Genomic DNA, 27,314 nt, shown 5'->3' on the forward strand with positions numbered 1-27,314 from the left:
ACTTTTAAAGGAGTCTAATCTCTGGTTTACTCTGGGTTTAGAGTCTCATGATGAGCAGAACTTTCTCATCTCTGATGTTAAGTACAGCTTACACTCTGAGATTTGGAAAAAGAGGCCTGAGACATCCAACAAGCATCTTTTTAACATGCCAGCCTCTGGTGGAGGAGTTCATTCACTTCTGCGTAAAATTCTTAGAAGATGAAGTTTCTCACATGCAGATAGTGGACTGATTTGAACCTTTGATGTCGGCAAGAGTCAGAAAGAAAAATATCAGAAATGTAAAAGTGAAATTAAAAGGAGGTCAGCCTCTGACTAAAAGAAGCAGCTCATTATTTGGACGGTTCTAGGGCTTAAGTTGAGTTTTTGATCACGACACATGATTTTTGGCTGGCCTCAGAAACCAGAGTTCTTCATGTTCCTGTTTTTTTCCCTCAAACTTCTTAACTTAGAAACAGATCTTCCAGCTTTTCCCATAACTGTTAAAATCTTTATTACTCTTCCACGAGATGCAAACGTGTAAGTACAACCACTTCCTTTTTCCTCGCAAGTAAAGCTGAGTTTCTCATAAGACAAACATGTCTCCTTGCTTCCTGTGCTCTGGGTCCGGTAGAGCCTTCATCTGGCCTGGAGGAAGCGTTCGGCACTTTTTAATTTATAAAACATATTGTCAAAGTACATGTTTTGTGTTTTGGCTGTTTAAAGTAAACATGAGGGGCTTTATGACTTAAACATGTCAGAGTGGGTTCTTTGTTTTTGAAGAAAAACTTGGTGGAGTCCCCGGTTGCTTACTTTGTAGGATCTCAGGTGTGAAGACTGAGCTTAAACATACATGATTCTTTAATCATTTAGTCCTCACAGGAGATGATTGATGCTGTAACATCATAACATACTGTATATCTGATCATGTTTGTGTCATTAAAGCATTTTCAGAAGGTCAAACTGCCACAGCTGTGAAGCAGCATGCTGCTACAGCACCATGGACAGCTCCGTGGAAAGTGTAATACTTCTGTTACTGATGATTCACCTTAAAAAGATAAATAAACACCAAAAACTCACATTTGCTCCAACAGCGTTTGTTTTAGTACCTTGCAAATCCAAAGGGGAGGAATGTGGTTAAGGCTAATAATAATCCAGAGGGTGTAAAAAATTGGTTGGATGGATTTTGACAGATAAGAATGCTTAAGCATGGAGCCTTATTTTCAACTCTGGAGACTGTTTAATCCCTGTAAAACTACGCTCATTACCTCGGTGGAAAAGGGGAGATTTGCTTAATTAAGTTGTTAAGAAACCAGCGAGCCCTGCAGCTGTCTGAGACCACAGCAAATTTCATTTGGGAAAAAGACTGTGTATTCGGCTGAGTGTGTGTGTGTGTGTGTGTGTGGGTGTAGGCCTGTATTGTGTGTAAATGAGCGTGTGCTTGACGGAAAATTGAAAGGCTCTCCAGGCTTCCTGCTGGAAACAGCCTGCGATACTTTGTACAAACAAAGTGATAGAAGAGTTGACAATAGAAATACTTTATGATGAAACAAACTATCTAACATCATCCCCACTGCTGATGTAAGCTGTGATCAATTATTTATTGGTTATTTCTCCTGTAGCTTTGTAAACTGCTCATCCATATCATGGATAGTCTCTCACTCACTGTGTCTGCTGCTTAATGACACTTCATCCTTTGAGCTAGCCAGTAATGAAAAACTCTCCACAGCTCAGTTCCACTTCACTAAAACACAAATTATTACTTGTTGGACAAAGCTGCTGATAAACACATGTGCCTCACTGAGCTGTTGGTGACTGAGTGCTTCTATTAGTCAAGATAAAAACACCAGAGCCTGCGTCATCATCATTTTTTGTGAATTTTATTAAAGATGCTTCGATGTCCATGTCTTCTATTATTTTTGGGTTGGCTTGGGTAGTGGTTCCGTGCTAAATGACACGGAAGTATCACTACTTGTACATATAGTTGACTAATCTGCTTATTAATTTTTTTTGTTCGTGAAAAATTATGAAAATTAACAAAATTATTGCTTAAGGTACGAATATTGAAAAAAAAAAAAAAAAAACGCTAAAAAAATATATATTTTCCATTTTTCGTGTTTTGGATTTTCTTTTTTAATGTTGTCAGCGAAGTTTTCAAAGTGCGCATACGCGACGGCCGCCATCTTTGTTTTGGTCAACGCAGGTCGCGTGTGACGCTCAGTGGACTCCCGGAGCTCCTAACGGCTCCTGTCGTCAAAAAAATCTGTATTTAGCAGTATGTTCATCATTTTCCAAATGAAATACACGAAGGATTACTGCTGAGCGCTAAAAAAGGGTGGAGACATTGAAGAAAGAAGCTTTTCAACGTGTAACGAGCGGTAACAAACCATAACACTTGGCGCAGTTAACAGGTGAGCTCGTTAGCTAATCAACCACAGAGGAATGACAGCGTCTCAGTGACGCAGACGTTGATTTAACGCTAAAACTAAATCTTAGTAAATTATTTGTGAAACATTTAGATGTTGTGGAGTACAGGTGTTAAATTTGAGCTCTTCCTACCTGAAGTAAGTGCACCAAACATTTTTCCATCACTTGTTAAAGCCTTAAGTAGCAAAGTTATTACTCTTTTGAGCCACGTTTCACGTTTGAAAATGAAAACGTTCATCATGTCTTTATTAAAATTTTCACTTTTTAAGAATTAATTTAAAAAAAAACAAGATGAGGTGGGTTTTTTTTTTTTTTTTTTTTTTTTTTTAGTTTTTATGATTTGTCTCCAAGCATTAAAAAACCCCCCAGATATTATCATTTATTCCCTAAAACTCGGACTAGGTGTCATTTAAAAAAAAAAAAAAAAAAATACAGTAAAATACTGATAAATATTATTTAAAAAAAATTCTACTTTTTATAACCATTAAATGTCAATTTATTTGATTGTATATGTTGGTATATATAAAACGGAAAATTATTTGATGATTATTCATTAATCAATAATGGAAAATAGATGGGAATTAATAAGTTGTACAACTTTCCATGCATTTTTTGGATATATAAAAAACTCAAAATTTGATTTGATCTTCTGTAGGTTTTTTGTGTATTTATTTATTTTTTCTTATTCAAAAATGAACTATTTTAATAAATCAGTCACTATTATATGTAGAAGTTAGGATATTTTACTTACATTAAGCTAATTTTATGTCTTTAAAGAGACAGTCTCAGCTTAAAATGATGAATTTATACATGTTTTGTTTCTGTTTTGATGCAAATATAGCTTCACCCTTGAGTTACTTACACCTGTACTGCACCTACAAGTAGGGATGGGTACCGAATTAGGTACTTTTATAGGAACCGGCCGAAATCTGTCAAAAGTACCAGGTACCAATTCATGTAAAATCAAAAGGTACCATGTTTAGGTACCTAAATGCATCTTTGTGACTGTGAGGGAGTTGAAGAGTAGGTGATTTTCCATGCTGGACATGAACACAGCATTACAAGGTGATATATTAAAGAATATATATGTCAAATTAAAAAAACAAAAATAAAAAAAATATAATACAAAAAATATACTATTAAACAAATTGATATTTTTTTACTAAATGAGCACAAAAAAGTATAGAAAATTGGTACCGCTGAGTACCGGTACTGATTGCCAGGTACCGGGCATCAGTACCGTTGTTTCTGTTAAAGGTACCCATCCCTACCTACAAGCCTACAGGAGATCACATTACAAGCATTGTTTGCTGTTGTTGTTTGAGTGATGTGTTCAAATCTCTGTTTTCATACCAAGATCCTGGTGACAGCGTGCCGTTTATCTCTCCTTCCAGTCCATGTGAGCGGTGAGGCTGTTTTATCCTCTCTTTTACCACCTTTAACACTCTCACACCCTGCTTTTATTTCCCTCTCACTGCCTTCCTCCTCCTGTCTCCTCCTGTCTCTTCACATCCTGGCAGTTTTCTCTCACTTCATTGGAAAGCGCACACTGCTAGTCACACACAGAAGAGGGGAGAAAAAAAGCCTGGAATCACAGATATAGGTTCACAGTTTCAGGGTTTTATCTCGCATGACAAACACACACAGTGGACTTATTATTCCCTTTACATCTGTGTCCCTCTCCCACGCGTGTGACGTTAATGTCTCCGAGTTCCTCTGCTCTGCGCCCCGTGTGACCACACTTCCTTTGCTCTTTATTTTTTGTACTTTTCCTCTCTTGCTTTTTGTCCTTATCTGTCCCCTCAACCTACATCTCCCTCCGCCTTTGCTCCTCCATCTCCACTTCTGCTTCACTTCCCTTGACATGCAATCTCCCCCCCTCCACCGCCTCCCAAACCAGCCACCACTACTGTTTCCCCTCTTTCCTATCCGTCTTTGAGACAGCATCCCGTTTTGCATCTATCCATCACTCTGCGTGTGTTGACGAGAGGTGGGAATATGAAAGCAGTGATGGACAAATGAGAGCGAAGGTGGCGGTGTTGGAGGAGAAGAAAGAGGAGGAGGAGGAGGAAGCAAAGGGGGAGGAAACATATTCAATAAGAGACTTTGCTGAGGGGAGAGCGCAGGCAAGGAGAGCGCCGTTTTCCCTCCTCTCTTTCTCCCCACTCCCTCCCTTTCTCTCCCCTTTCTCTCTCTGGCTCCCTCTGTGCGAGCATGTGTGTTGGTGTGTGTGCGCCTCTCGTCTCACCCGGCTCCGCTGTTGTTCGCCGCCGCCACAGATGAGCTGGGAAGAGGAGGGAAAGCGGATGTATCTGGCCAGAGGAAAACGGGAGGAGTTTGGATCAGCATGCGAGACTAACCAGCGGCTCTGATCATCAGCGACTCTCCTTCTCTCTGTTTCTCTCTCTGTTTCACACACACACACACACACACGTGCACTCTGAGACTCACACACACAGTCGCTGGCTGGATGTCTTCTCGCTAGGGTGATCGAGAGAGGTGCTTAGGCTTGTCATTTAGTTTGTGTGCACGGGGAATCCTGAGACGCCTCATCGTGCATGTGCTCGTGTGTTTGTGCATGCACGCTCATGCATGGAAGGAACGCTGCGTGGAAGTGTGTGTGTGTATGTGTGTGTGTTGGAACGGAGATGAGTCGAAACATTAAACACACAGAGGAGCTTTAATTAGCTTGCGTTTTAAGTGACTCTCACCTCTCGCAGCGGGTGTCACAGAGGACTTGCCCCTGGGATTTTTATCTGTGAAATCGAGCAGCCACAGAGGGTGACAGAGACGAGAGTGGAGTGGAAAGGAGGAGGGGGGGTGCAGTTTGAGGTTTCTGGAAGAGTGTGTTTGTTGGTGGTGGTGTAACAGGAGCTACAGGCAGACTGGCAGCAGCCTCCACTCTCTGCTCGAGGGAGTCATTGAGAGTGGAGGTGGAGAGGAAAGGGAAGCCCTGGGGAGCATCTTTCTCCTCCTGTCTCGAACTCTCTTTTGGAATAATTTGGAGATTTTTGCCGACCCATGTCTTCCTCCTCTTCTTCTTCAGATCTTTCTCATCCTTATATTTTTTGTCTCTACCTGTGTGTTGACTTTTCTTTTCTTGTTTAAGTCGTTTTATTAATGTTTCAGGCTTCCTCCTCTGATGTTTCCTTATCCTCTCTGCAGGTGTGAGTGCACCGGGGGCTCCCTGGCTGAGGGGCTGGAGATGATGGATCTAAAGGAGAGCTGTGGCAGTCAGGGGAGCCAGGAGAGCTCCAGCCTGCACCCGACCTCCTGGCAGGCCTTCGCCCACAGCAGCACGCTGCACGGCCTGCGCTTCATCTTCCCTTACGGTCAGCCCGGTGCACGCCGCTTGCTCTGGGCTCTGGCTCTGCTGGCCTGCATGGGACTCCTCGCTCTGGAGAGCGCGGAGCGTCTGGCCTACTTCCTCTCCTACCCTCACGTGACCAGCGTGGACGCCGTGGTTTCCAGCAGCCTCGTCTTCCCCGCCGTGACCATATGCAACCTCAACACTTACCGCTTCAGCAGTCTGACACGTAACGACCTGTACCACGCCGGGGAGCTGCTCTCCCTTCTGGATGTGCACCTTAATATCCCTCAGCCGCACCTGGCGGAGCCTGACGTGCTGGCTTTCCTGGAGGAAAAATCCAACTTCACCGCCTACAAGCCCAAAGCGTTCAGCATGAAGGAGTTCATCGAGAGAGTCGGCCACGACCTCAAAGAGATGATGCTCTACTGCCGCTACCAAGGCCAGGAGTGCAGCCACAGCGACTTCAAAACCGTGAGTCTGCTCATGTCTTCTTTTAAATGTCAGCGCTGCTCTTGGATCAGTCGGGGTCAAAGCCTTTTTTTTTTGCAGCCTCAAAGCTCTTGGAGGAGTTTGCCCGATAGGTGTTTGGGGTTGCGTGTTCTCAGTCCAGTGAGGTTTCCGGAGACGGCTGATTTATTTTTCTTCCTCTGTGGGTAAAATGACTTGATGTATGCTGATAGTTGCTCTCTTTCCCTCCCACACTGCTGCTCTGAGAGTTTCCTGCTGCTTGTTGTTGTCTTCAGACTTTATAGCATTGTGCTAAGTGGCAGGTGGATTCCTTCAACAGGTCTGCATTGTTCCTATCACTGAGGGGAAAGTTAGCGTTGTCTTGTGCACTCAAGTGAACTGGATTCGTGATTTCCTACTTGACAAAAAATGAAGGGTTTTGTCGTTTTCTAGAGGCCAGAATTTTCAGTATTTTGGACACTTGCTGGGGTTGATTCCACTCTTAAATTTGGCTTCCTGTGTTTTGTGGATTTGCCAATGTTGTGCTATGTTGCAATGATATAACAAAAAATGCTAATTAGCACAGCTTTTATGCTTCAAATCCTCCTCTTTTTTTTTTTTTTTTGGCTGATCAAGGCAAGCGATTTCTGGCCCAAGTTGATTTTGACACTACAACACGATTCTGAACACCCACTTGTTGCTTCCTCTGCCTCGCTCAGACTGCTTGTTAATTAGGTCTGTCAGCCAGCAGCTGAAGAGCACATTGTACACAGTATGTGAACGCTTGGGGAGAAAAAAAAAAAAAAAGAATAATAAAGCTTTCAGAGAACAAACCGAAGGAGAAAATTGACCCTGTGGATTAAATCCTCTTCTCCTTCCTTCAAAGACAAAGAGGGTGTAAAAAAGACGTCTTGTGAGAGCACTCTGAAGGCTTTTGATTTGCTTTTTCCTCAACCTGGGAACTCAAAGTATATCTTTTTGAGAAAGCACTTTTGAAATGTGTGCTGTACTTTCAGACAGATTTATTTATTCAGCGGCTCTAATGTTAAAACACTGTTGGCAGCCTCTTGCGTTGCATTAGCCTTGGTTTGTTTTATTGTTTTCTCATTATTATTGCTTGGTAATGCAGATTAAGTGCAGATTTAATGTCAACGGCGCTACGTGACCCCTGAAATTTAATGGAAATGCAACTTAGGCTTGGATTTGATGGCGTTTTATTGAGTGCAGGTCTTAACAAATGCATTATTGAATCTGGCTTTCAACATTAAAAAGCTACGAAAGTTATAAACACACTCAATCTCACACAACACCTTTCACTGGCTGAGGAGACAGACTGGATGCTCTACTTTTACACCTCCTCACAGCCAAGTTGATTCGACACAGACCTCCATATGGTCCCCCTAAAACTGTGCCTGGAAGATCTCAGGACTCGGTGTAGCAAAGCTAGTTTGATGCTTTATTTTTTTAGCGCATTCAATTCTTCCAGTCATGACCCTCAATCTTTACAAACTGAGTTTATCTCACTGAGTTTTGACTTGTAAAACCAGACCACCAGTTTCATGCCGCTGCTTTTCATTCATCTATTTCTGTTTAATGACCAGTCTGTGGCTGAATAGAGAGGAATCAGCTCAAGAGCAGCAGCCAAAAGTGTTTTATTTGCCTCTTGCACAGTTAAGGACTCAATAAGCTGCAGCAGATGCAAACTTTGCTCAGCGTTTGTCGTTTGAGTGGCTAAAGCTGCAGTTTTTGCCATTCAGTAAGAGAAGTTTGGTGTCATTAACAAAATGTTTGGAAGGGATTTGATCCTGGCAGATAGGGCGTAATACTGAGCTGATTTTCTCTTTGGTTTAAAAGTCACTTAATGGGCAATTTATCGTAAGAAGAGCCAACCACAAGCCTTTAAGAAAAAAAGCATTAGATTAAGTTTTATTCATTTGTAGATCCTGTGTATGCCAAAGCTGGAGGCCAAAACTGTGTTAGGTTTAATTTTTCTTTTAGAAAAAGTAGAACTACTCAGAAAGTCATTTTCCCTTAGAGGACTAAATTTTATTTTTCTTCCTGTTTAAAGGGACAGTGTGTAGAAATTAGAATATAAGCAACATGGAGTGTTCAGATTTTAGATTGAGCCCATCTGTCACAGATCAGACAGGATCCTGAAGATGGTATTTTTATTCTGATCATCATGTTAATGGTGTTGATGCTGAGGGACATGCCTCATAGCTGGAGAAACAACAGGCCGAAAGCTCCATGACAGCCTCATCACCCTCTGATAGCTCATGTTCTGATTGACAGAGCTAGCCTTCAACATGAGGCACAAATCCACCTCTGACTGTCAGAGAGAATAGAAAGTTTCTGAGACATTCAGAATAACACATTTACATGTGTGAGCAAACAGGATTATTCCTTTTTACATGGTGTCCCAGTCCTAACAGCGACGAACTGACAACATCATGACACATCATTTCTGCTTTGTCTTCCTGTATACGTAGCAACGGCAGCAGCAGCATGACAGACTTCCTGTACTCAAAAGAACAAGATTTCTTGTAAACAGAACATGCTCAGGACACAAATTTTCCTTTCCATGTTCCTTTCAGGTTAGAAAAGGAAAAACCTAGGGGTGTTTTGGGTTTTTTGAAATACCGGAATATGAGCATATTTTGTTTCTCCAAAAGGGTTATTGGTGCATGATTCTGAATGAAAAGCTTACCGACTGCATATGAATGTAGATATTGATATGGAAACATTCTCCAAAGGTACGTTTAGGGATAGGTACCTTTTACATTTGAAATGATATGTTACTGATGCCTGGTACCTGGCAATCGGTACTGGTACTCAACATCACCAATTTTGGTACTTTTGTGTTTATGTGGTAAAAAAATATCGATTGGCTTAATAATAAAATATTTAAAAAATAAATTTAACATATTTGTTCTTTAGTTTATAACCTTGCAATGTTGTGTTCATGTCCAGCAAGAAAAATCTCACGGTCACAGTTTAGGTACCTAAACATGGTACCTTTTGATTTTACATGAATCGGTACCCGGTACTTTTGACAGAATTTGGTTGGTACCTACAAAAGTACCTAATTCGGTACCCATCCTTAGGTGTGTTGCACCTTTAACTGTGGAGTAAAAAACAGCCAACTTAAGCATCATCCTTCAGTCCAAACTTTTTTATTGATGACTCCCAGCTCTGAATCTCTACACCCATGTTTACTTTCCTTTTAGCCGTCATCTGTCCGGGCTTCACTTCATTTCTTTCTTCTTCTTTTTCTTTCTTTTTTTCTTCCTCTTTTTCTGTTTCTTCTCCTTCTTTTTTTCTTTTTGTTTCTTCTTCTTCATCTTTTTCCCTTCTTCTTCTGTTTCTTCCTTTTCTACTTCTATTTCTACTTCTTCTATTTCTACTTCTACTTCCTCAACGCAATCTTCTTCTACTTCCTCTTCTTCTACTTCCTCTACTTCTACTTCCTCTTCTACTTCTACTTCTACTTCTACTTCTACTTCTACTTCCACTTCTACTTCTACTTCTACTTCTACTTCTACTTCCACTTCTACTTCTACTTCTACTTCTACTTCCTCTACTTCATCTTCTTCTTCTTCTACTCCCTCTACTTCATCTTCTTCTTCTACTTCTAGTTCTAGTTCTACTTCTACTTGTACTTCTTCTTCTTTTTCTACTTCTACTTCATCTTCTATTTCTTCTACTTCTACTTCTACTTTTTCTACTTCTATTTCCTCTACTTCATATGCTTCTTCTTCTACTTTTACTTCTTTTTCTACTACTTATTCTTCTGTTTCTTCTTCTTCTACATCAACAACTGCTCCTTTCTTCTTCTCTGCCTGACTTCCTGGTAGATTTCAGGACCAGCAGCCAGGCTCACATTAAAAACCACGTTTCACTCCTCCTCTCCCCCGAAAATTTGCCAAACACAAACATGTCTGCCTTTGCGAACAGGACCCACAGTTATGTAAATATAAAAAGATCTTTTCTTATCGTTTCTATTTCGACCAAATGCTGAGAACTTCTACACACTACACCTTTAAGTGTTGGAGCAGACCTTTGACCACAAAGACAGCACAGATTCCAGCTGAGAGTTTTGGCTTCAGTGCTGCCTCAGGGATCTGATCTCTTGTGATGAGCTCATCTTTTTCAGACTCTGTTTTCATCAAGAGAGCCTGTTATAGACCACTCCTCGTGTAGGTAGTCGAAGAAAACCAGGCTCATGTGTTTCTGTGGATCAGTATCTTAATGCCTCCTGCTGTGAGATACTCGATGAAGAGGTGCAGCAGCTGTGGATCACTCTCCTCCTCCTGCTTTCAGATGGATGTTCCTCCCTGCAGAGTAACAGCGAGCCGTTCTGAGCTCACATGTGATTCTCATCGTGTGATTCTTCGGCCTAAAGTGAGCCCAGCTTTGTCTCTGTTTACCTCTCCTTAGTGACTGTCTTCCATGTTGTGCAACACATCTTTGACCTCAAGCCGGGTTCAAAGATAATCATGCTGACAGAGAGCCTACTAGAAGGCACCGTCATCCTCTTTGCCCTCTGCCTGTTGCTGCTGCAGAGCTTCTCCGACTTCTCCCAACTCCTCTCTGTCGTTTCACTCCGTCTCTCCTCTCTCTGTCACTGCAGCGACACACCTTCATCTCTCCGGTGCCCTCTGGGAGGAGAGTCAGGAGGAGGAAAAAACTCTGGTCCCCCAAAAATAGAAAAAACTGCATGCATGGATGCACAGAGACACATGCGTGCTGTAAAGAACGGACAGAGGAGTGTACACATACATGAATGGGCGTACATGCACAGAGGGATAGCATTAGCATTGCACTCCAGGGACCAGAGTCAGCGTTTGACTGACATTGTGATGAATGACCGTGGGGAGGATCAGGGGGACTCTGGAGTCAGTGTGATGTGACTGATGGAACTGGAGCAGAGCGCTGCACAGAAAGGGAAACGGCTTCAGCGTGCATATTTCCACCTGGGTGCATTTCATGTCACCTCACATGGTTTGGGCGTTTTTCCTGGAGGTGTAGAAGACTTATCCCGCTGATTTATTTCATGTTAGCACATCTGCAGCCCACTTGACAAGACTCTCACTAAATAAGCACCCTGGCGCCTTTGCTGTTTCATGGATGCCAAAAAGGGGGATGTGTTTTTCAGGCGCCACACACTGAATCCTTCCATCCCAGCCGAGCCGGTGAATGATCCTAAAGACTTTTTTCACCCTGTGTAGAGAAAGAATCTCTGCGATTACACTGCGTGATATCTTTCTAATGTTTTTGTAATAAATGGAAAATCTAATTTAATTTAATTAATTAAAAATTTCATGTTTCATAATGAATCTCATAGCTTTAAATGACAAGAAATCTGGTTATCATATTTCTTATTATCAGTGTGAAAAAATGCACAATGGATCTGCCAACGTTATGTTTCAATCAGATAACAGCAACACTGTTAAACATAACAGATCTGACAGCTTCATTCTCCAAACTGAAAGTGACACTCAGCTCTAGGATTTTAAGTCTGGATATAATGATACTGAACCAATTCTTGGTGCATTAACAGACCAATCAACAGGTTATAAACATTTACGATTGAATAGTAGTGTCTGTAAGTTCTGAAGCGTTGTTTTTAATAAACTTCTTGTAAATGTTTAATTATTCTTAAGTTAAATAAATATGAACTTTAGTAATTCCATATACTTATTGTTTGCCTTTTACCCAAAACATTACTAGGGCATTTAGGTTATTGTCTAAGACTGGTATCGGATCAATATCTGTATCAATCGATATCCAAAGCCCAGGTATCGGTACCAGAAAAGTTGGATAAATGCATCCTTAATTGTAAGGATTAGTCTCAATCCATCATGACTTTAAATGGTATTAGCACAAGCAATAGTGTCCGTGGTTGGCATGTTTGTTTCTTTTACGATACGCACAGCAGATCAGAAATTAGAAAGCTGGAGGAAGATTATGGACTAAGATTCGTGCCATTAGAAACTGGATTTGAAAAGCATGACCTGAAATCAACTTTGAAGTTTTGAACTTTAATTTATTTGCACTGAAATTGTATTAAACCTATTTGGAAATTCAACTCTCCTTGTTTCCCAAATTCAAAAATACAATTAACGTTAGGTCGGGAAACTCAGACTTCTGACCTCTGAGCTTTCCAGACATACTGCCCCATACTTGAGAAGAAATTGCGTTCAATGACAAGGAAATGTTGTGGCAAGCTGCATGGAAATTGAAAGTGAAAACTTCAGCTTTCTTACATATTTGAATGAAGTAGATCACAATTAGATATTGTTTGCAATAACTTGTAGCCGATTCAAACCAGCAACCAAACCAGTGGCTACCAAACCATATATAAGCTAACCAAATACGCTACATTTATGACTTCTACTTACATGTAGATCGTCTGTAAAACTGAACGGAAAACTGGAAAATGTGAATAAAAAGTAATTATGACAACATTTTACCATTTACTTGTGGTTTTTCTGTGGAGGCTGCCGTTGTTTCGTGACGCAAGATGAACCAAACCCAGTGAAGTCAGGATGGAGCTCTGACTTCAGAGGCAGTTCGAGTGCACTTTTTCAAATCAGAAGTCAGAAAATCCTGACCTGGGAGTTGTCTGGAACACAGAGTGTTTCATTAATTTTGAACAGAATAAGTGCATCAACATTTCTGGTCTCTGTCTATAAATGAACTGTCTTTATTGTTGGAATAACAGTGGCTAACAGTGTGGGGCAGTGGAGAATTAGGCAAGTGTTTCACCTTTTGGTGGGGTTCGATTTCAGGTTATGCGTCCAATATTCAGTATATAAAATATAGTATTATATATTATACGGAATTCAATTTTATAATAGAAATTCAGTTTCTAGTGGCACAAATACCAGCCCATAGAAAATAAAAAGCCATGGAGAAGCACCGAGAGTCATGATACCCACATGCTCCCTGTATGCTTTGGAAATGAACAAGTTTGGAGTTTCTTTTAAAAGCAGAGACGTAGGTCAGCAGGAAGTCTGTTCCAGAGTGTGAGACCGCAGTACCTGAAAGCCTCTGCGGTGATCCTGGGTCAATTTAAAAGACTTAGACCTTAGTTTGCAAGTGGGTCAGAATTATACCCTGAGAAATAAACCACAGATTGCTGTCTGGGCCAATAATAAGACTTTGAAAGTGATTCTGTATTGGAAGGGGAGCCAGAACAGCAGGAGTGATGGTTTTTGTGGGAATGTAGAGTTGGGTATCGTCAGCATAAGATGGAAGTGAGTCATAGAAGTGTGAAAAGAATAAACAGAAGGGGACCAAGCTCTGATCCTTGGGGGACACCATGTGTAATGGGTTTGGTAAGAGATGTGATGAAGTCAGAATGTTGAAGTGGTGCAGGAAATGACCGAGGAGGATGAATTCAGCGGATAAACGTTTGATAATCAGGGGTACTTGTTGTGATTTTAAGCTTCACTCTAACAGGAACCCAACAGCGAAACGCTTCTTTATCCAAATCTTGAATTTGTTTCTTTTCTTTGGATTTGCTTTGGGCTTTTGTACTTTTATTGTCAGCACTGTTTTCATTTCCTCACAACTTTGCTTTCAGCAGTTGGCAATATCTGAGGCTGAATGATGCATTTGAAAAAGAAAAGTGACTCAACAGACTTTTATGGTGCTGAAAGTATTGAAGATGATATCATAAATAATCTTCTGATGGCTGGATGTTGTTTGAAATGTTTTAAATCTAAATCCAGTATCTCATTTCACAAAAGGTTTTCACTTCATCTTTAAATGATGTTTCTGTAAGCAAACAACGCCAGCTTTTATAACACAACAGCTTCTTCTGTTTTCACTGATCCTGCATTTGCAGCATTATGAGATATACATTTGGGAGAATAAGTCCTTTCAGAGTTTTTGCCGACAGTGTTTTATAGAGTTTGGATGATTGCCATCCCGCTCTGAAATATGACCGCCTCTTCTAACATCATAGAAAATTAATACACTTTGAAATAGCAAAGGCTAAACGGCATACATTTAAAGAGCGTGACTTTGCTTTGAGAAGTCGTTTGTCATCGTATCTTGAGTTAATTTATTGTGTGTCGGGTTCTGTGTGCTTTATCACATTCCTGTGGTTAATCTTTACACGTCTCCTCGTCTTTAGAGGATCTGACGAAACCAGAACGATGTGATATAAATGCACGAATCCTTCGACTTTGCTCTGTCTGTTTTTGTTTAGCCGTGTGTGATTACAGACGTGATTAGCTGCTGATTGATCACACTGACGAGTCACATCAGTGCCTGCCATAGTGAATCAGCTCACCGCGCCCAGCCTGCTCTCTCTGCATGCTTCAGTTATATATATATAAACACCCTGGAGCACTGCGGGCCAGGCAGAGGACCCTATCACTGCCTGGGCTTTAATGTGAAACCTGATAGCAGCCAGACCCTGAGCTGTGTATCACACAGACACTAATTAGCCTCTCTTCTTTCCTCTGACCAGACTCTTGTAGGAACAGCACTGTAAACGTAATGGTGCTGCCTGTTTACAGCTACAGCAATTATCCATTACACACAACCTGTGGCCTTAGCACTTCACTGGCTGATTATTGTCCGTCGCTCTCTCCAGCAGAGCAGAACAGGAGGATGTTTTGTCCGCCCATCACCAATCGGGGAGCATTTTGTGCTTTCTAATCCTCCATCCCTCTCATCCTCCGGCTGCTTCCATCTTTCAAACCACATTTTATCACTTTTATATTAATTCTCCAGCATTCGAAGACCCAGTGAATCATAATAAGTTTGAGTGGACGAGTGTATTAATCACTAATATGGCATCAGCGTGGCATTTTCCATTCCCGGAAGGCGTGATGTGTGAGCGTCTTAAAGGGCATGGAAAGCACCACTGCCACCCACAAGCCTGTCTCTCCACAACACCTCAGAGAGGCAGAAGCAACCTGTTCTTTCTAAGCAGCTTGGAGGGAGAGCTGGAGTGCAGCCACAGTCAGGCAGCTCAGCGAGGATAGTGCTCATGTGGTAGACACTGCAGCTGTCTGCAGTGCTGGATTATAGTAGTCTGATGATGTAGTGTGTGTTGTGGTGAGGCTTAAAGGAGGAGGTGATTTTCCCTGGAGGGGTTTTCTCACCCTTAATAACTGCAGCTAGTTTCTCAGGTGCCGAAAGTCACAGCTCCTGAGGTGGATGAACTGATTGAGTGTGTTAGCGTGTTGTCACAGTGTGTTTCCTGCTGACCTCACAGGCTTTGATCAGTTTTGAATCATGGAAATGATGCACAGACATCCCTGCTCCTCACTCAGTGTTGGACTCGGTGCTTTAAGAAAAGGTTTTCTTTTGCTCTGAGCTCAAACAAAGAGCCTCTGAGTCATCTCTAACAAACTCTGCCCGTCTGAACGTTGCATTAAACATGATCGCTTTGGTGAGAAGGCGTCCTGCTAGAGCATGTGAGACATGCAGCGTTAAATAATATCTGTCTGTCTGCTGATCTACCTGTCTGTTGATCTACCTGTGTGTTGATCTCCCTGTCTGCTGATCTACCTGTCTGCTGATCTACCTGTCTGTTGATCTACCTCCCTCTCTGTCCAACTACTTGCCAATCCATCAATCTACCTTTCGTTCAATCAATCTATTATCTATTGATTGGCCTGCCTGCCTGCCTGGTCTTGGTCTGTTTCTCTGTCTGTCTGTCTGTCTGTCTGTCTGTCTGTATTTTTGTTTGTATATCAATCTACTGGTCTGTTTATCAACCAGTCTATTGATCTACTGATCTACTGATCTACTGATCTACTGATCTACCGATCTACTAATCTACTGATCTACTGATCTACCGATCTACTGATCTACTGATCTACTGATCTACCGATCTACTGATCTACTGATCTACTGAATTACCGATCTACTGAATTACCGATCTACTGAATTACCAATCTACCGATCTTAGGGGTGGGTACCGAATTAGGTAGTTTTATAGGTACTGACCGAATTCTGTCAAAAGTACCAGGTACCGATTTACAAAAAATCAAAAGGTACCATGTTTAGGTACCTAAACACATCCTTGTGACTGTGAGGGAGTGGAAGAGTAGGTGATTTCCATGCTGGACATGAACACAGCATTACAAGGTTATATATTGGAGAATAAATATGCTAAATTGAAAAAAAAAACATTCCATCACAAAAGAGATTGACATTTTTACCACACAAACACAAAAAAGTACCAAAAATCAGTATCATTGAGTACCGATACCGATTGCCAGGTACCGGGCATCGTTACCGTATTGTTTTAGATGTAGAAGGTACCCATCCCTAACTGATCTACACATCTACAGATCTACAAATATACTGATCTTCCAATCTACCGATCTACCGATCTACTGATCTACGGATTTATTGATCTATTTATCTACTGATCTACAGATCTACCGGTCTAATGAACAACAGATCTACTGATCTACCTTTCTACCGATCTACTGCTCTGACGATCTACTAATCTACCGATCTACCTGTCTCTCTGTCAGTCAATATGTCTGCCTGTCTAACATTTCACCTGTCTCTTGATCCACCTGTCTGTGCCTGTATCTAACCGTCTGTCTGTCTTTCTGTCAGTTTGTCTTTCTTCTTTCTGTCGTCACATCTGTCTACTGATCTACCTGTTTCTTTGTCAGTTGAAATATCGGTCAGTTCAACTTTTCACCTGTCTGTCTCTTTGTCAACACATCTGTCTCTGTCCAATGATGTGTCTGTCTGTCTGTCTGTATCTCTGTCCATTTCTCTGTCTGTCTGTCTGATTTGTGTATTGTTTTATTTCCTCTCTTTGGTAAATCTCGATGTTTTGTTGGATGAATGTTCACCAGTCTCAGTGATGCAGAGTCCATGTAACCCACAGTGGACCTGCTGCTCAGTCTGTGGGATCAGTGTTTGAGGGATAAGCTATGGATACCCTGACTCTCTTCAAACTCAAAGACTAAAAGTGTAAAAACTACTCTTCTGCTGGAAGCTTTGAATTATTTTGTATGCCTACTCCACCAAGCCGCTAACAGATCGCAGGGTGATTGAACAGCGTCTGGGAAATGAATCAGGCTTTATATACTCAATACCAATCCATCCAAAAATCCATGCTGTGGGATGTTGTACATCAGTAGTGTTTATTTAATTTGCTGGCCTTGTTCATCACCTAATGCTCTCTTTAACGACACACACAATGAGGCGTTTATGGCCCAGACGGAGAGCTGAGCGTCTCTGGGGAGAGGACGAGTGGGAACATAGTCCTGGTTTGTGAGTAGATGCTGAAGCTGGATCAGAGGAGGGCAGAGTTTTACATCTTCAGCCTGCCTGGACACCTACTCCATCATGGACAGGATGGAGAGTGTGTGTTGGTGTGTTTGTGTGTTTACGTTCTCATTTAAATATGTCACCATACACTCAGCTCTGCTCTCTTCAGCATGTGCCTGTTTGTGCTTGTGATGCATTAGCCCTCAGTTGCTTTCAGCATCTCTTGACTAATGGCTGCAAAATCAAAGGTCAACTTGATAGTTAACTTGAATTCTTTGATCTTCTTGAATGAGTAAAAAATGTCAGCTCCTTGCACCAGAAGTAAGCTCCCAAGGAGTGTTGTGTCTTGCATGATAATGATGTTGTTATGGTTTATTGATCTGCTGAGGAAATCCTCTTTATGCTCACATACGTTAGCAGACTTTAAAGCCAGCCAGAGAGCAGCAACCTGGATAATAAAGAGATTAAAGTGGCTTACTGAAAGGCCATTTAACTCAAACTTACATCATGAAAACAGTCTCTTCATCACGGTAATACAGATTCGATGGCGGTGCGGTAATTACTCTAACTTCTGTGTAGAAGAGGATTCCTTTGAATAACATAGTGTAGGATGTAGGTCACACATTTTATTAAACACAAACCATGATGCAACCACATTTCTCCAGAAGTGTTTGGTGTGTAACTTCTTGAGATTGTAACTTCTTGAAAGTGTTGGCAGCTGTTGGTGATGTCAAGGTCTTCGATTGGCTGTCAGGATGTTCTCCAAACATAAAGTTTCTTCCACATTGCACTCAGGGTGACAAGTCTCTGACACTTCCTGTGAAACTTTTGACTTTGTGAGCCAGTTTTCAACCTCAGGAAAATTGATGCAAACAAAGGAAGTTTTGATATGTTGGAAACCCCAGCAGGACCGAGATCCTAAAGCAACTTATGGTATGCTAGCAATCCGCAACTCATGGCATTCCCTAAATGACTCATTCACCAGTCAGTGAGCAATTGGCACATGTCTCTGAGGGATTGCCATGTGCCACTGAGCAGTTGTCACAGGTTGCTAAGTGACTGCCACAAATCACAGTTGGTACAAGTCACTAAGGGACTGGCTCGTGTCAATGAGCAATGGGCAAAAGTTACTGAAGGATTGTCTAGATTCACTGAGAGAATAGGCACAAAGCACTGAGAAATTTGCACAAGTCACTGAGGGATTGCCATGTGCCACTGAGCAGTTGTCACAGGTTGCTGAGTGCCTGCCACAAATCACTGAGGGATTGCCACAAATCACAGTTGGTACAAGTCACTAAGGGACTGGCTTGTGTCAATGAGCGATTGGCAAAAGTCCCTGAAGGATTGCCTAGAGTCACTGAGAGATTGCCATGTACCACTGAGCAATTAACACAGGTCAATGAGTGCCTGCCACAAGTCACTGGGTGATTGCTACAAATCACTGAGGGTTTGCAACAAATCAGTGATTGGTTGCAACGAGTTACTGAAGGTGGCCACAAGTCACTTACAATTGGCAAAAGTCTGAGGAATTGCCTAGATTCAGGCAGGAGTCGCAGAGTGATTGCTACAAGTTGCTGACTGATTGCAATGAGTCACTGAAGGATTGCCATGAGCCACTTAGTCATTGGCACATGTCACTGAGCGATTGGCACATGTCACTGGGTGATTGCCATGAGCCACTGAAGCTGCGTTTCCACCAAGCCGACCGGCTCGGTTCGTCTAAGTACGGCGTGCATTTTGTGGTGTTTCCACTTATTTATCCCGGGACAGATCCCCAAGTAACCGAGACGAGCCGTCCCACTTTTTGGGACCCTTTCGTATGGGTGCCAGACTGAACCAATCCGCTCTTGGAAGGTGGAGCAGAGACTTCTCTGAAACAAAGTTTGATTGCACTTTGTATCAAAGAGCTACATGCCAATCACAGAGAGGATGAAATACTGGATGTCCTCCATTGTTGTTCTTTGTTTACTGTGTCACGTTTTTCTTCTTCGTTGGATTTATTAGCGGGGTAAACTGTGTTGCGCTGCTTTGGCGTCACGCTATTGTTTAGCAGCTGCGGCTTTCGGCACCTGGCTTACATGGCGCCTACCATGAGAGGGCACAGTTTGCTGTGGAAATGCAAACGGGATCAGGCTTAACTGTACCAAACCGTTACAAACCATACTGAACCGGACTGGACTGCTTGGTGGAAACATGGCTTTAGAAATCAGTTGCAGACCAAAGCCTGCTTTTTGATCTTGCTGTTGCTCCTGATCTTATGATTTGGTGGCTGTACCGGCTGGCGAAGAGTTAAGCACAGTTCAAATGATCTGATCACTTATTAACACTAACTCTAACTATCATATTCTGCCATGTGTAATGTTTAAATGCTGAAAAACCTTTGAATGTTGCAGCCAGCTCTGGCTTTCAGTGCCATAGTATCACTTAAATTCAGTGTATACTGCTTCTGTGAAGTGGAGTTGAATTGCACAGACTGAAATAGAAAAAGTAGGTGAGTGAGAATAATGTTGACAGAGCGCTGCAGGCATTCAGCGCAGAAAAGCGTGTTTCAGGCGTATGTATTCTTTTCACAATGACACCTGTCTCGGTGATGGCTAAAAGTGTAAAAGTTTCTGTCCTGGGGCTACTTGCAAATGTGAAAGTGAAGGAGTTCTTGCTATGAGTGGGAAAGAGCTGAATCGAGTGGAAACAAAGAGTTTTTCTTTTGTCAGAGCGGGACAGACTTAGCTAAGTGGTGACAGTTTTCTGCCTTATTCTGTGTCTGTACATTAAAACAAAACGTCTCCTGGTTTATCAGGGCGCAGGTGTGCAGGAATGATTATAACCGTCATGATTGAAGACGTGCATCAAAAACACAAACCCTGAAAGAAATCTACGACAATCATCCTTTCTGCTGAGTGAATACAGATGATGAGTACATAGATAAATCCTCTGCTTGCTGACAGCTCTGTGGGTTTCACACACACCGCAGAGATACTGCTCCTCCTGCGCTCTGTGTGGCCTGTTCTCCATCTCTATCACCATTCATGTCTCAGTTTACTCTCTCAAAGTTCACCATGTACTGTGCAGGCTGAGTGAAAGATGCTCTAACCTGGCTGCCAGGTGGTAAAAGTCACATGAAGTCTTTGAAATGTGCTGATAAAGTCTGTTAAAGTCCATCTTCGCCCTCCTGTGCTGTCTGATCCATGTGAGCGCTCAGAAAGCTCAGATTCTTCCTGCTTCAACAGATTCATTGATATCTCTTGTCTTGTTAACACCTGGGTTAAGGAGAGAAATCTGGTTTGACCTGTGTGTCTAAAACCCATCTACAATGATCAACTTGCACCTCACTCACACAACCATCTGTCTTCTTAGAGCAAAAGTTGTAAAAGCCCTGAACACTCGTCTTTACACTTTGCACCAGAGAGAGTTTTGTTATTGCCCTGCGACTTCAAATGTCAACATATCACTCCGACACTTTCACCTGCCAGCGCACGGCAGCTCCCGTCTCCAGGTACGACCTGTGTCAAGCTGGAAAGGACCTGACATCAGTGTCAGGACGATGTGTGCTCTTTTTGTCAAAATGACGTGAAGTGCTGGACAGCAGGACTTCCAGTCGCAGACGTTTGCCCCACAAGACCAAAGTCAAATCGATTCTCTGTCTCTGCTTTTACTTTACTGACCTCAGTTTTTCTTCTTAGTGTCTGTGTGTGTGTGTGTGCGTGCTGAGCTGCAGCACATAAAAACTACTTTCTACATTTAATCCAGGCGGGTGTTAGAGGATTTTTGTGTGATTTAAGTTGCTGCAGACATCATCACAACATCGGCGTTGAACGAGTGGTATGATGTATTTGCCCAACAACTCCAGGCTGCACAGGATTAATATTTTACTTGCGGTAGGGATGAGACCTTTCACATTTGATTCAATGAAACTGATGCCCAGTACCTGGTAATCAGTATCTGAACTCAAAGGTACCAGTTTTCGGTACTTTTGTGTGTGTGTTTATGTGGTAATAAATATTGATTTGTTCATTAATTAAATCTCATAGTTTTTCAATTCAACATGTCTTTCTTCAAAATTTAACCTTGAAATGTTGTGTTCATGTCCAGCATGGAAAATCTCATACTCTTCAACTCCCTCACAGTCACAAGGATGCGTTTAGGTACCTAAACATGGTACCTTTTGGTTTGGGTACCACTACTAGGAACTACGGATGGAATTTGGTAATATCAATACAGCAATATATTGTGATAGACCACCCATACAGTATCGCTATTTTTTAAAATTAATCAATCAATCAAAGTTTATTTCTATAGCACTTTTCATACAGGATTTTGTAATACAAAGTGCTTCACATGAGAAAAAGATAAAATAAAATAATAAGTGGAATAAAAAGCAGAAATTGCATAATTACATAAAATGAAAACACAAGACCCCCACAACCCCCAAACTATATTAACATACACACTTACTTACTCAAACACATGAAAGTCTGATTCATATTTGAGTCAAGTTTGAAGTAAAATATGACTTCTCCACTTCCACTGTGGTAGATGGCGCTGAAGAGCTACTACCCTGTTTGTTGCCAAAAGATTGTATAATAAACAAAATCTCAAAGCATATTTAAAATATTTAAAAATGGATATTGTGGATTTTTGTTGCACTGAGCAAGTCAGTATGCCATAGACATTGATTTTTTCCTTGGCCTTTTTAATTTTGAGTAATATTATGATTTCCTTAATCATCATCACTGTTTTTTTCTTATTTAACTGTGAATATCGCAATATATAAGGAAATGTGCGATAACAATATTTATGATGATATGAAAGAAGAAAAATCAACAACTCATTATTGCACACACAGTATGGAAGCCGTTTATGCAATCATTATTAATACCACACAAGCTTGAGATGTAAACATAGGAAGAAGGTCAGATCTAGAGGAAATCTGACGTTTTGGAGGAAGAAAAGTTAGTCTTGCAGGTGAAAAACTTCATAATTCTGTACAATACAACACATTTTTTCTATGAGGACACCAACAGAAAGGAGAAGGCATGGACTGAAGCTGTTGAAGTTTTGGGAGGGCTAGATGAGTTTAACCTGCTAATTAATTACCATGAAAGTTTGTTGTCATGGGTGGGATTCCTGCAGGAACATGTGGTTCTCTTGTGATCTTGGCTCAATGACACGTCGATTGTAGAGGCGAAAAACTCCACCAATAATAAAGTAGCTTTCACGTCTTCCTCACGTGTCTTCATAGCCTGGTTGTATTTGGACGTGTGTTTCAGCCTTAGGTGGTGGAACATGTTTGTGGTGTTGCCACCCTTTGCCGTAATAGTTCTCCTGCACATTTTACACTTAGTGTGTTTTACTGTGTGTCTGATCTTTGTTCAGCCAAACCACCTCCACATCACTGAGGTAGCTCCTCTTTTAGGCTCTAAATCCTTATGTAAGGACGAAATTGATGCTGTTGTGCTACTTTCGCTCTCTGCCATTGCTGCTTTGTACACAGCAGGGAGTGTCGTACATCATTGCGCCTCTGCACTGTAAATATCAGGAAATGACAAATTTATATCGTCAAAAAAATTATACCGGTGTTATTGTAGACGATATGATATGACATACAGTTGCAGAAATGGTCTTGTATAAAGAAGAAAAATCAGTCTCCTGTCTAATATTCATGTCTATATTACGGCTTCAAATTGAACATTTTTCACATTTTCTGCCAGAACTCTCATTTTGTTGGTTACATGAGGACTTTTCCGGCAAGTTTTCTCCAGGACTTTCACTGAGGGCATTTTTTTTATAATCCTCAATCTGCTTTGAAGTGGTGGGAAGAGAAATCCAGGGGGTTGTACCTTTTAATCCTGGATGCAGTTTGTGACGATTTCCTTTTGATGTACTTTGCTTGGCTGTGACTGTATAGCTCTGATGATGAAACGGATGAAAGTCAGAAAACTGTTCCATCTTATAAAACGGTACATCTATGCTTATATCAGCACCATGCTGATGTAAACACGTCTGCGGGCTGGGAGGATCTCTGGTCCAGGTTTTGGGATCTACTTGTCACTCTTATGTGAGAGACTTGTGAAAGCCTGACCCCAAAACTTCATGTTTACTTCTGTTTTAAATATTAAAGTCTTGTTCTGCTGAGACCAAGAGATGCCTGTCTTCCAGCTGTTATGATTGCATCCCTCTCTGGTTTGTCGGCCGCGCTGTGAAGGAAATAAAACCGAAGCTGCTTGAACATTAGCGCTGCTATGTTTGTTTTCTTAATTAGAAACCGCTGAATGGATGTGCTGTTTTATTATTCTGTCATCTGTCTCCTCAGCTCCCCCCCCCCCCCCCCCCCCCCCCCCTCAAACCTAACCTCCAGGTGAGCAGTCCTTAAACTGTGTTACCATAGGGACACAGAGGATAATACAGAGGTATGAAAACACATTTTGAAGCACAGGCAGCAGACAATTTGGCCTCATGTCCTCAGAGGAAAATAGCTTCAACGCGGAGCCGAGTTGGAAAAAATCTTGCGATATCATTTGATTTTCTGCCTCACATTCATCTCCGTTTTTGACCTCCTCATCATTGTGTGCTTTAATTCATCCACAGAAGATCTCAGAGCACATTTTTATGAGCCTCATTTTTTCTTTGACATCAGCTCCATCGCCTAAAACACGTTAATACTTCTCACAAGTAAAGAGACTTGTATCTTGAATAAAACACTTAAGTCTGTAGCTTCAGTGATTCACTTACATAAAACACACGTCTCCACAAAGTCACACAAACAAGCCGCAGAGCAGGAGTGAAGAAAACACGTGTTAATGTGTTTATCTCACTCACTTTGTGCTTTCTTTCTCCAGCTCTTATCTCTTTTATCGTTCCCCGTGTAATAACACTTTGCAGAGTCTCTGTCCGTCTCATTTGTTTTACTTTCTCCTCAGCATTCACGCTCAGCTCTGCTTTCCCCTCCTCATTCATTATTCAAGGAGAGGTTGCTTGGATGTCCACGGAGCTGCATCCAAACCCATCCTGAGGTACCACATGCAGCACTGTAGGGTACCTAGCACCATCAGTAGCTGTCTCTATCATGTCATGCTACAACAGCACTCGCCGCACCGCCGGCGGTGATACCGGCTGGTGTTCCTGATGAGGCCAGTTCATCCCTGTAAAGCTAACGTAGCAGAATGTCGTCAGCATCCACCGTGATGCGGGGAAGTCGGGTGATGTAGCGTTTGACTCGTAATGAGCGCACACTGACGGCAGGAAGGCAGCAGAGGCGGTGTTTGTATCCTGGATCAGAATGGAGCGTGAGGACAAGTGGCAGACTGTCAGGCAGATTGTCAGGCGGGCCGGCGTGCAGGATCCGGGCTGCAGAGAACAGAGAGCTCAGTCTGGACGTGTGCGTTAATGTTACAGCTGGCTGGGGGAGGCCACTGACACCCAAAGTGGTGTCGTCTTATGCCTGACAGACTCCATGGTAGTGACAGCCTCACTGGGACGCAGAAAGTGGTGATGTTCCCTGTGTGACAGGAAGTAGAGTTACAAAAACCTGTTATATAAATACAAAACCTCAAAATATTATTATATCAGGTAAAAAACAACAATATTTTCATCTAAAGCTGAAAACTCAATTTTTTTTCTTTTGCTTGTTTGCTCAAAAACCCAATTCAACCAGAACAGACTATCAGAATAGTTTCTGATTGTCTGTTGCTCATTCCCGGCAGCTTAAATTTGTAATGTGGGATGAAAGAAAAAACACAGGAGATCTTCAGAAGCTGTTGATGCTTTTTTTATGAGTCAGACTTAAACTGACCGGTTTTAGAAACAGGTGAGCCAACAGGGACGGACTCAAGATCATCAAACAAGGCATATATATTTATTATGGGTGAGCTGGAGCCATGATGAAATAGAAAGGATTTACCTTTGTGTTACAAAACAACATGAAAAAATAGGAAAACCATCAAAGATATGGAGAATATGCCAATTTAAGGAAGTACAGTGGTACTGCTGCCCAGTGGAGAAGCGGTTAGTGGAATAAGGTTGGTGGTAGCATCAGTTTTTATTTCTTTATCTGTATCTAAGATCTGTATGGTACTTATAAATTTTATCACATGGAGAAATTAAAAATTGTCACCGCTGTGTACTACTGCATGGTTGCAATACAGTATTTCCACCAGGCGGTGGCAGTAGTTTGTCCCAAAGCTGCTGCTCATCACATTTCACGACAAGAGAAGAAGAATGATTACTGAAGCCTTGTCCGCATGTAGACGGCCCTTTTCAAAGACGAATATCCTCCCCCTTGTTTGGTTATGGCATGCCAAACCCATATTTGGCAGCCAATCAGAATGAGACCCTGTCATTTAACTGCAACGTTTGAGAACCGAAAACTCTGTTCACCAGCGTCTACGCAAAACCATGAAACCAGAGTTTTCCAAAATCATCACTTTGGCTTGAGTTTTCAGAAAACATCCATTTTAAGTTAGCTGCGGTTTTGTGTGGATGACAGGGGTTAACGTATAAAAATATATGCAGTTTCCCAGATACCTGGCTATGTGTGGACATGGCCTGAATCCAATAGCAATAAAAGAAAAAAAATGTCTGCTGAAGTCTCTGGAATTTTGTCTGTAGTGCTGCTAGATAAAAAAGTCTATCTTCTAGGTATTGGCCTGCTAATAATCTGCAATTTACAATGAGATTATCAGGAACTGGACTCTCAGACCGAAAAAGGACGTCAAAGCAGAAGAAAGCTAAACAGGAGAGTGACAGAGCACGAGCTAATGGCTAAAACACAAGCTAACTTATTAGTGCTAATGTTCATTCCAACCCACAGTCAGCAGTTATTCTGCAGTGGTCTGTTCAAAACTTGAGTCTATCAATGTGAAGAGTGAGGTTACGTTCGCTCTGCTTGGTGAGGTTGGAGTTGGTAGATGACACCAGGCAGTGAGTAGAGCTAAATATAGCCGGCTACTAAACTACGGTACAAACTGAGTTTAGAAAGATTGATTGTTGTCACCTTCACACAAGAAATTAATAAATATCTCGCCTTGGTAAGAATCACGTCCTGATGACAGTAAGTGCTACTGCTCATGGGAAACAGAGTCTTCTGGAGTCCAGACATACAGACGTGGCCCAGTAGACCCCCCTGGCTATGGAAAAATGTTATAGCTTGAATGTCCATCCTTTGCGGCTTGTTGACGATAAATTGCCCCATGGTGAGAGTGTCTGAGTGCAGCATGATGGACTGTCCACCTCCCTCTCACTCGATTACAGCTGCTGCAGCCCTGTATGAAATAAGGATTAAGTGTTGTACTGTTACTGAACTTTAATGGACTTCTGCAGGACTGTGCAAGGTATCTTACAGGTAGTGTGCTATGGTTGGGAACATGAAGTACAAAGAAAACCTCTTGGATTGGACTGAAGACAAACAGCTTTTAGATTTCTACTCCACTGTTTAGGCCTTTAGCTTATGCTAGTTATTTAGCATGCTGGGTACTCTTTCTCAGGCGCACCACATTTAAATTTGACAACCTCAGGGCAAACAAAAAAATGTCAATACAAATTAGCGTTCCAGATTTCCTCCACCAGAATTATGATGTGCAAAAATGTTTGAAAAGCCATTGTTCTTTCTACTTAGAAACAGTTTTATATAGAAGAGTTTCTAAAGAGTGAGGGTTTGGACATCTTAAGTGTTTCAGTGTGCTGCATTAGCTACTCAAATGACTCACTGAGCATTCAGAGAAATCAGTCTTCATTTTTAAGAAGAGAGTCTTCAGCATTTTGTGTGATGAGTTCCTTGTACTTGTTCCTGTTTTGATATTTATTAGAAATACTCAGACGTGAACTCTCCTGCACATGTTCCCAAAACATGAACACACAGTCTGTCTTTACAGAGATCGTTTCCTTCATCTGGATTCTT

At 41.8% G+C, this 27,314-nt stretch overlaps 1 protein-coding gene across 3 annotated transcripts in view; it reads left to right on the forward strand.

The window, feature by feature from the left end:
- The first annotated feature begins 2,159 nt into the window (after nucleotides 1-2,159).
- asic2 (acid-sensing (proton-gated) ion channel 2) overlaps nucleotides 2,160-27,314 on the forward strand; it is a 519,192-nt gene continuing 494,037 nt past the window's right edge. The window contains exons 1-3 of one of the 3 annotated variants that reach the window (XM_074696178.1): nucleotides 2,160-2,387; nucleotides 3,761-3,809; nucleotides 5,569-6,184. In XM_074696178.1, coding sequence (XP_074552279.1) covers nucleotides 5,609-6,184 — 576 coding nt within the window. In that variant the 5' untranslated portion in view covers nucleotides 2,160-2,387; nucleotides 3,761-3,809; nucleotides 5,569-5,608. Of the gene's footprint in view, nucleotides 2,388-3,760; nucleotides 3,810-4,545; nucleotides 4,903-5,367; nucleotides 5,484-5,568; nucleotides 6,185-27,314 lie in introns of those variants that run through there. The other 2 variants (XM_074696176.1, XM_074696175.1) reach the window with 2 other exon arrangements.

The sequence above is a fragment of the Halichoeres trimaculatus genome, unplaced genomic scaffold (genome assembly GCF_033239565.1).
Source record: "Halichoeres trimaculatus isolate MK-OKI-2021-1 unplaced genomic scaffold, fHalTri1.1 fHalTri1_scaffold_20, whole genome shotgun sequence".
NCBI classification, from domain to species: domain Eukaryota; kingdom Metazoa; phylum Chordata; class Actinopteri; order Labriformes; family Labridae; genus Halichoeres; species Halichoeres trimaculatus.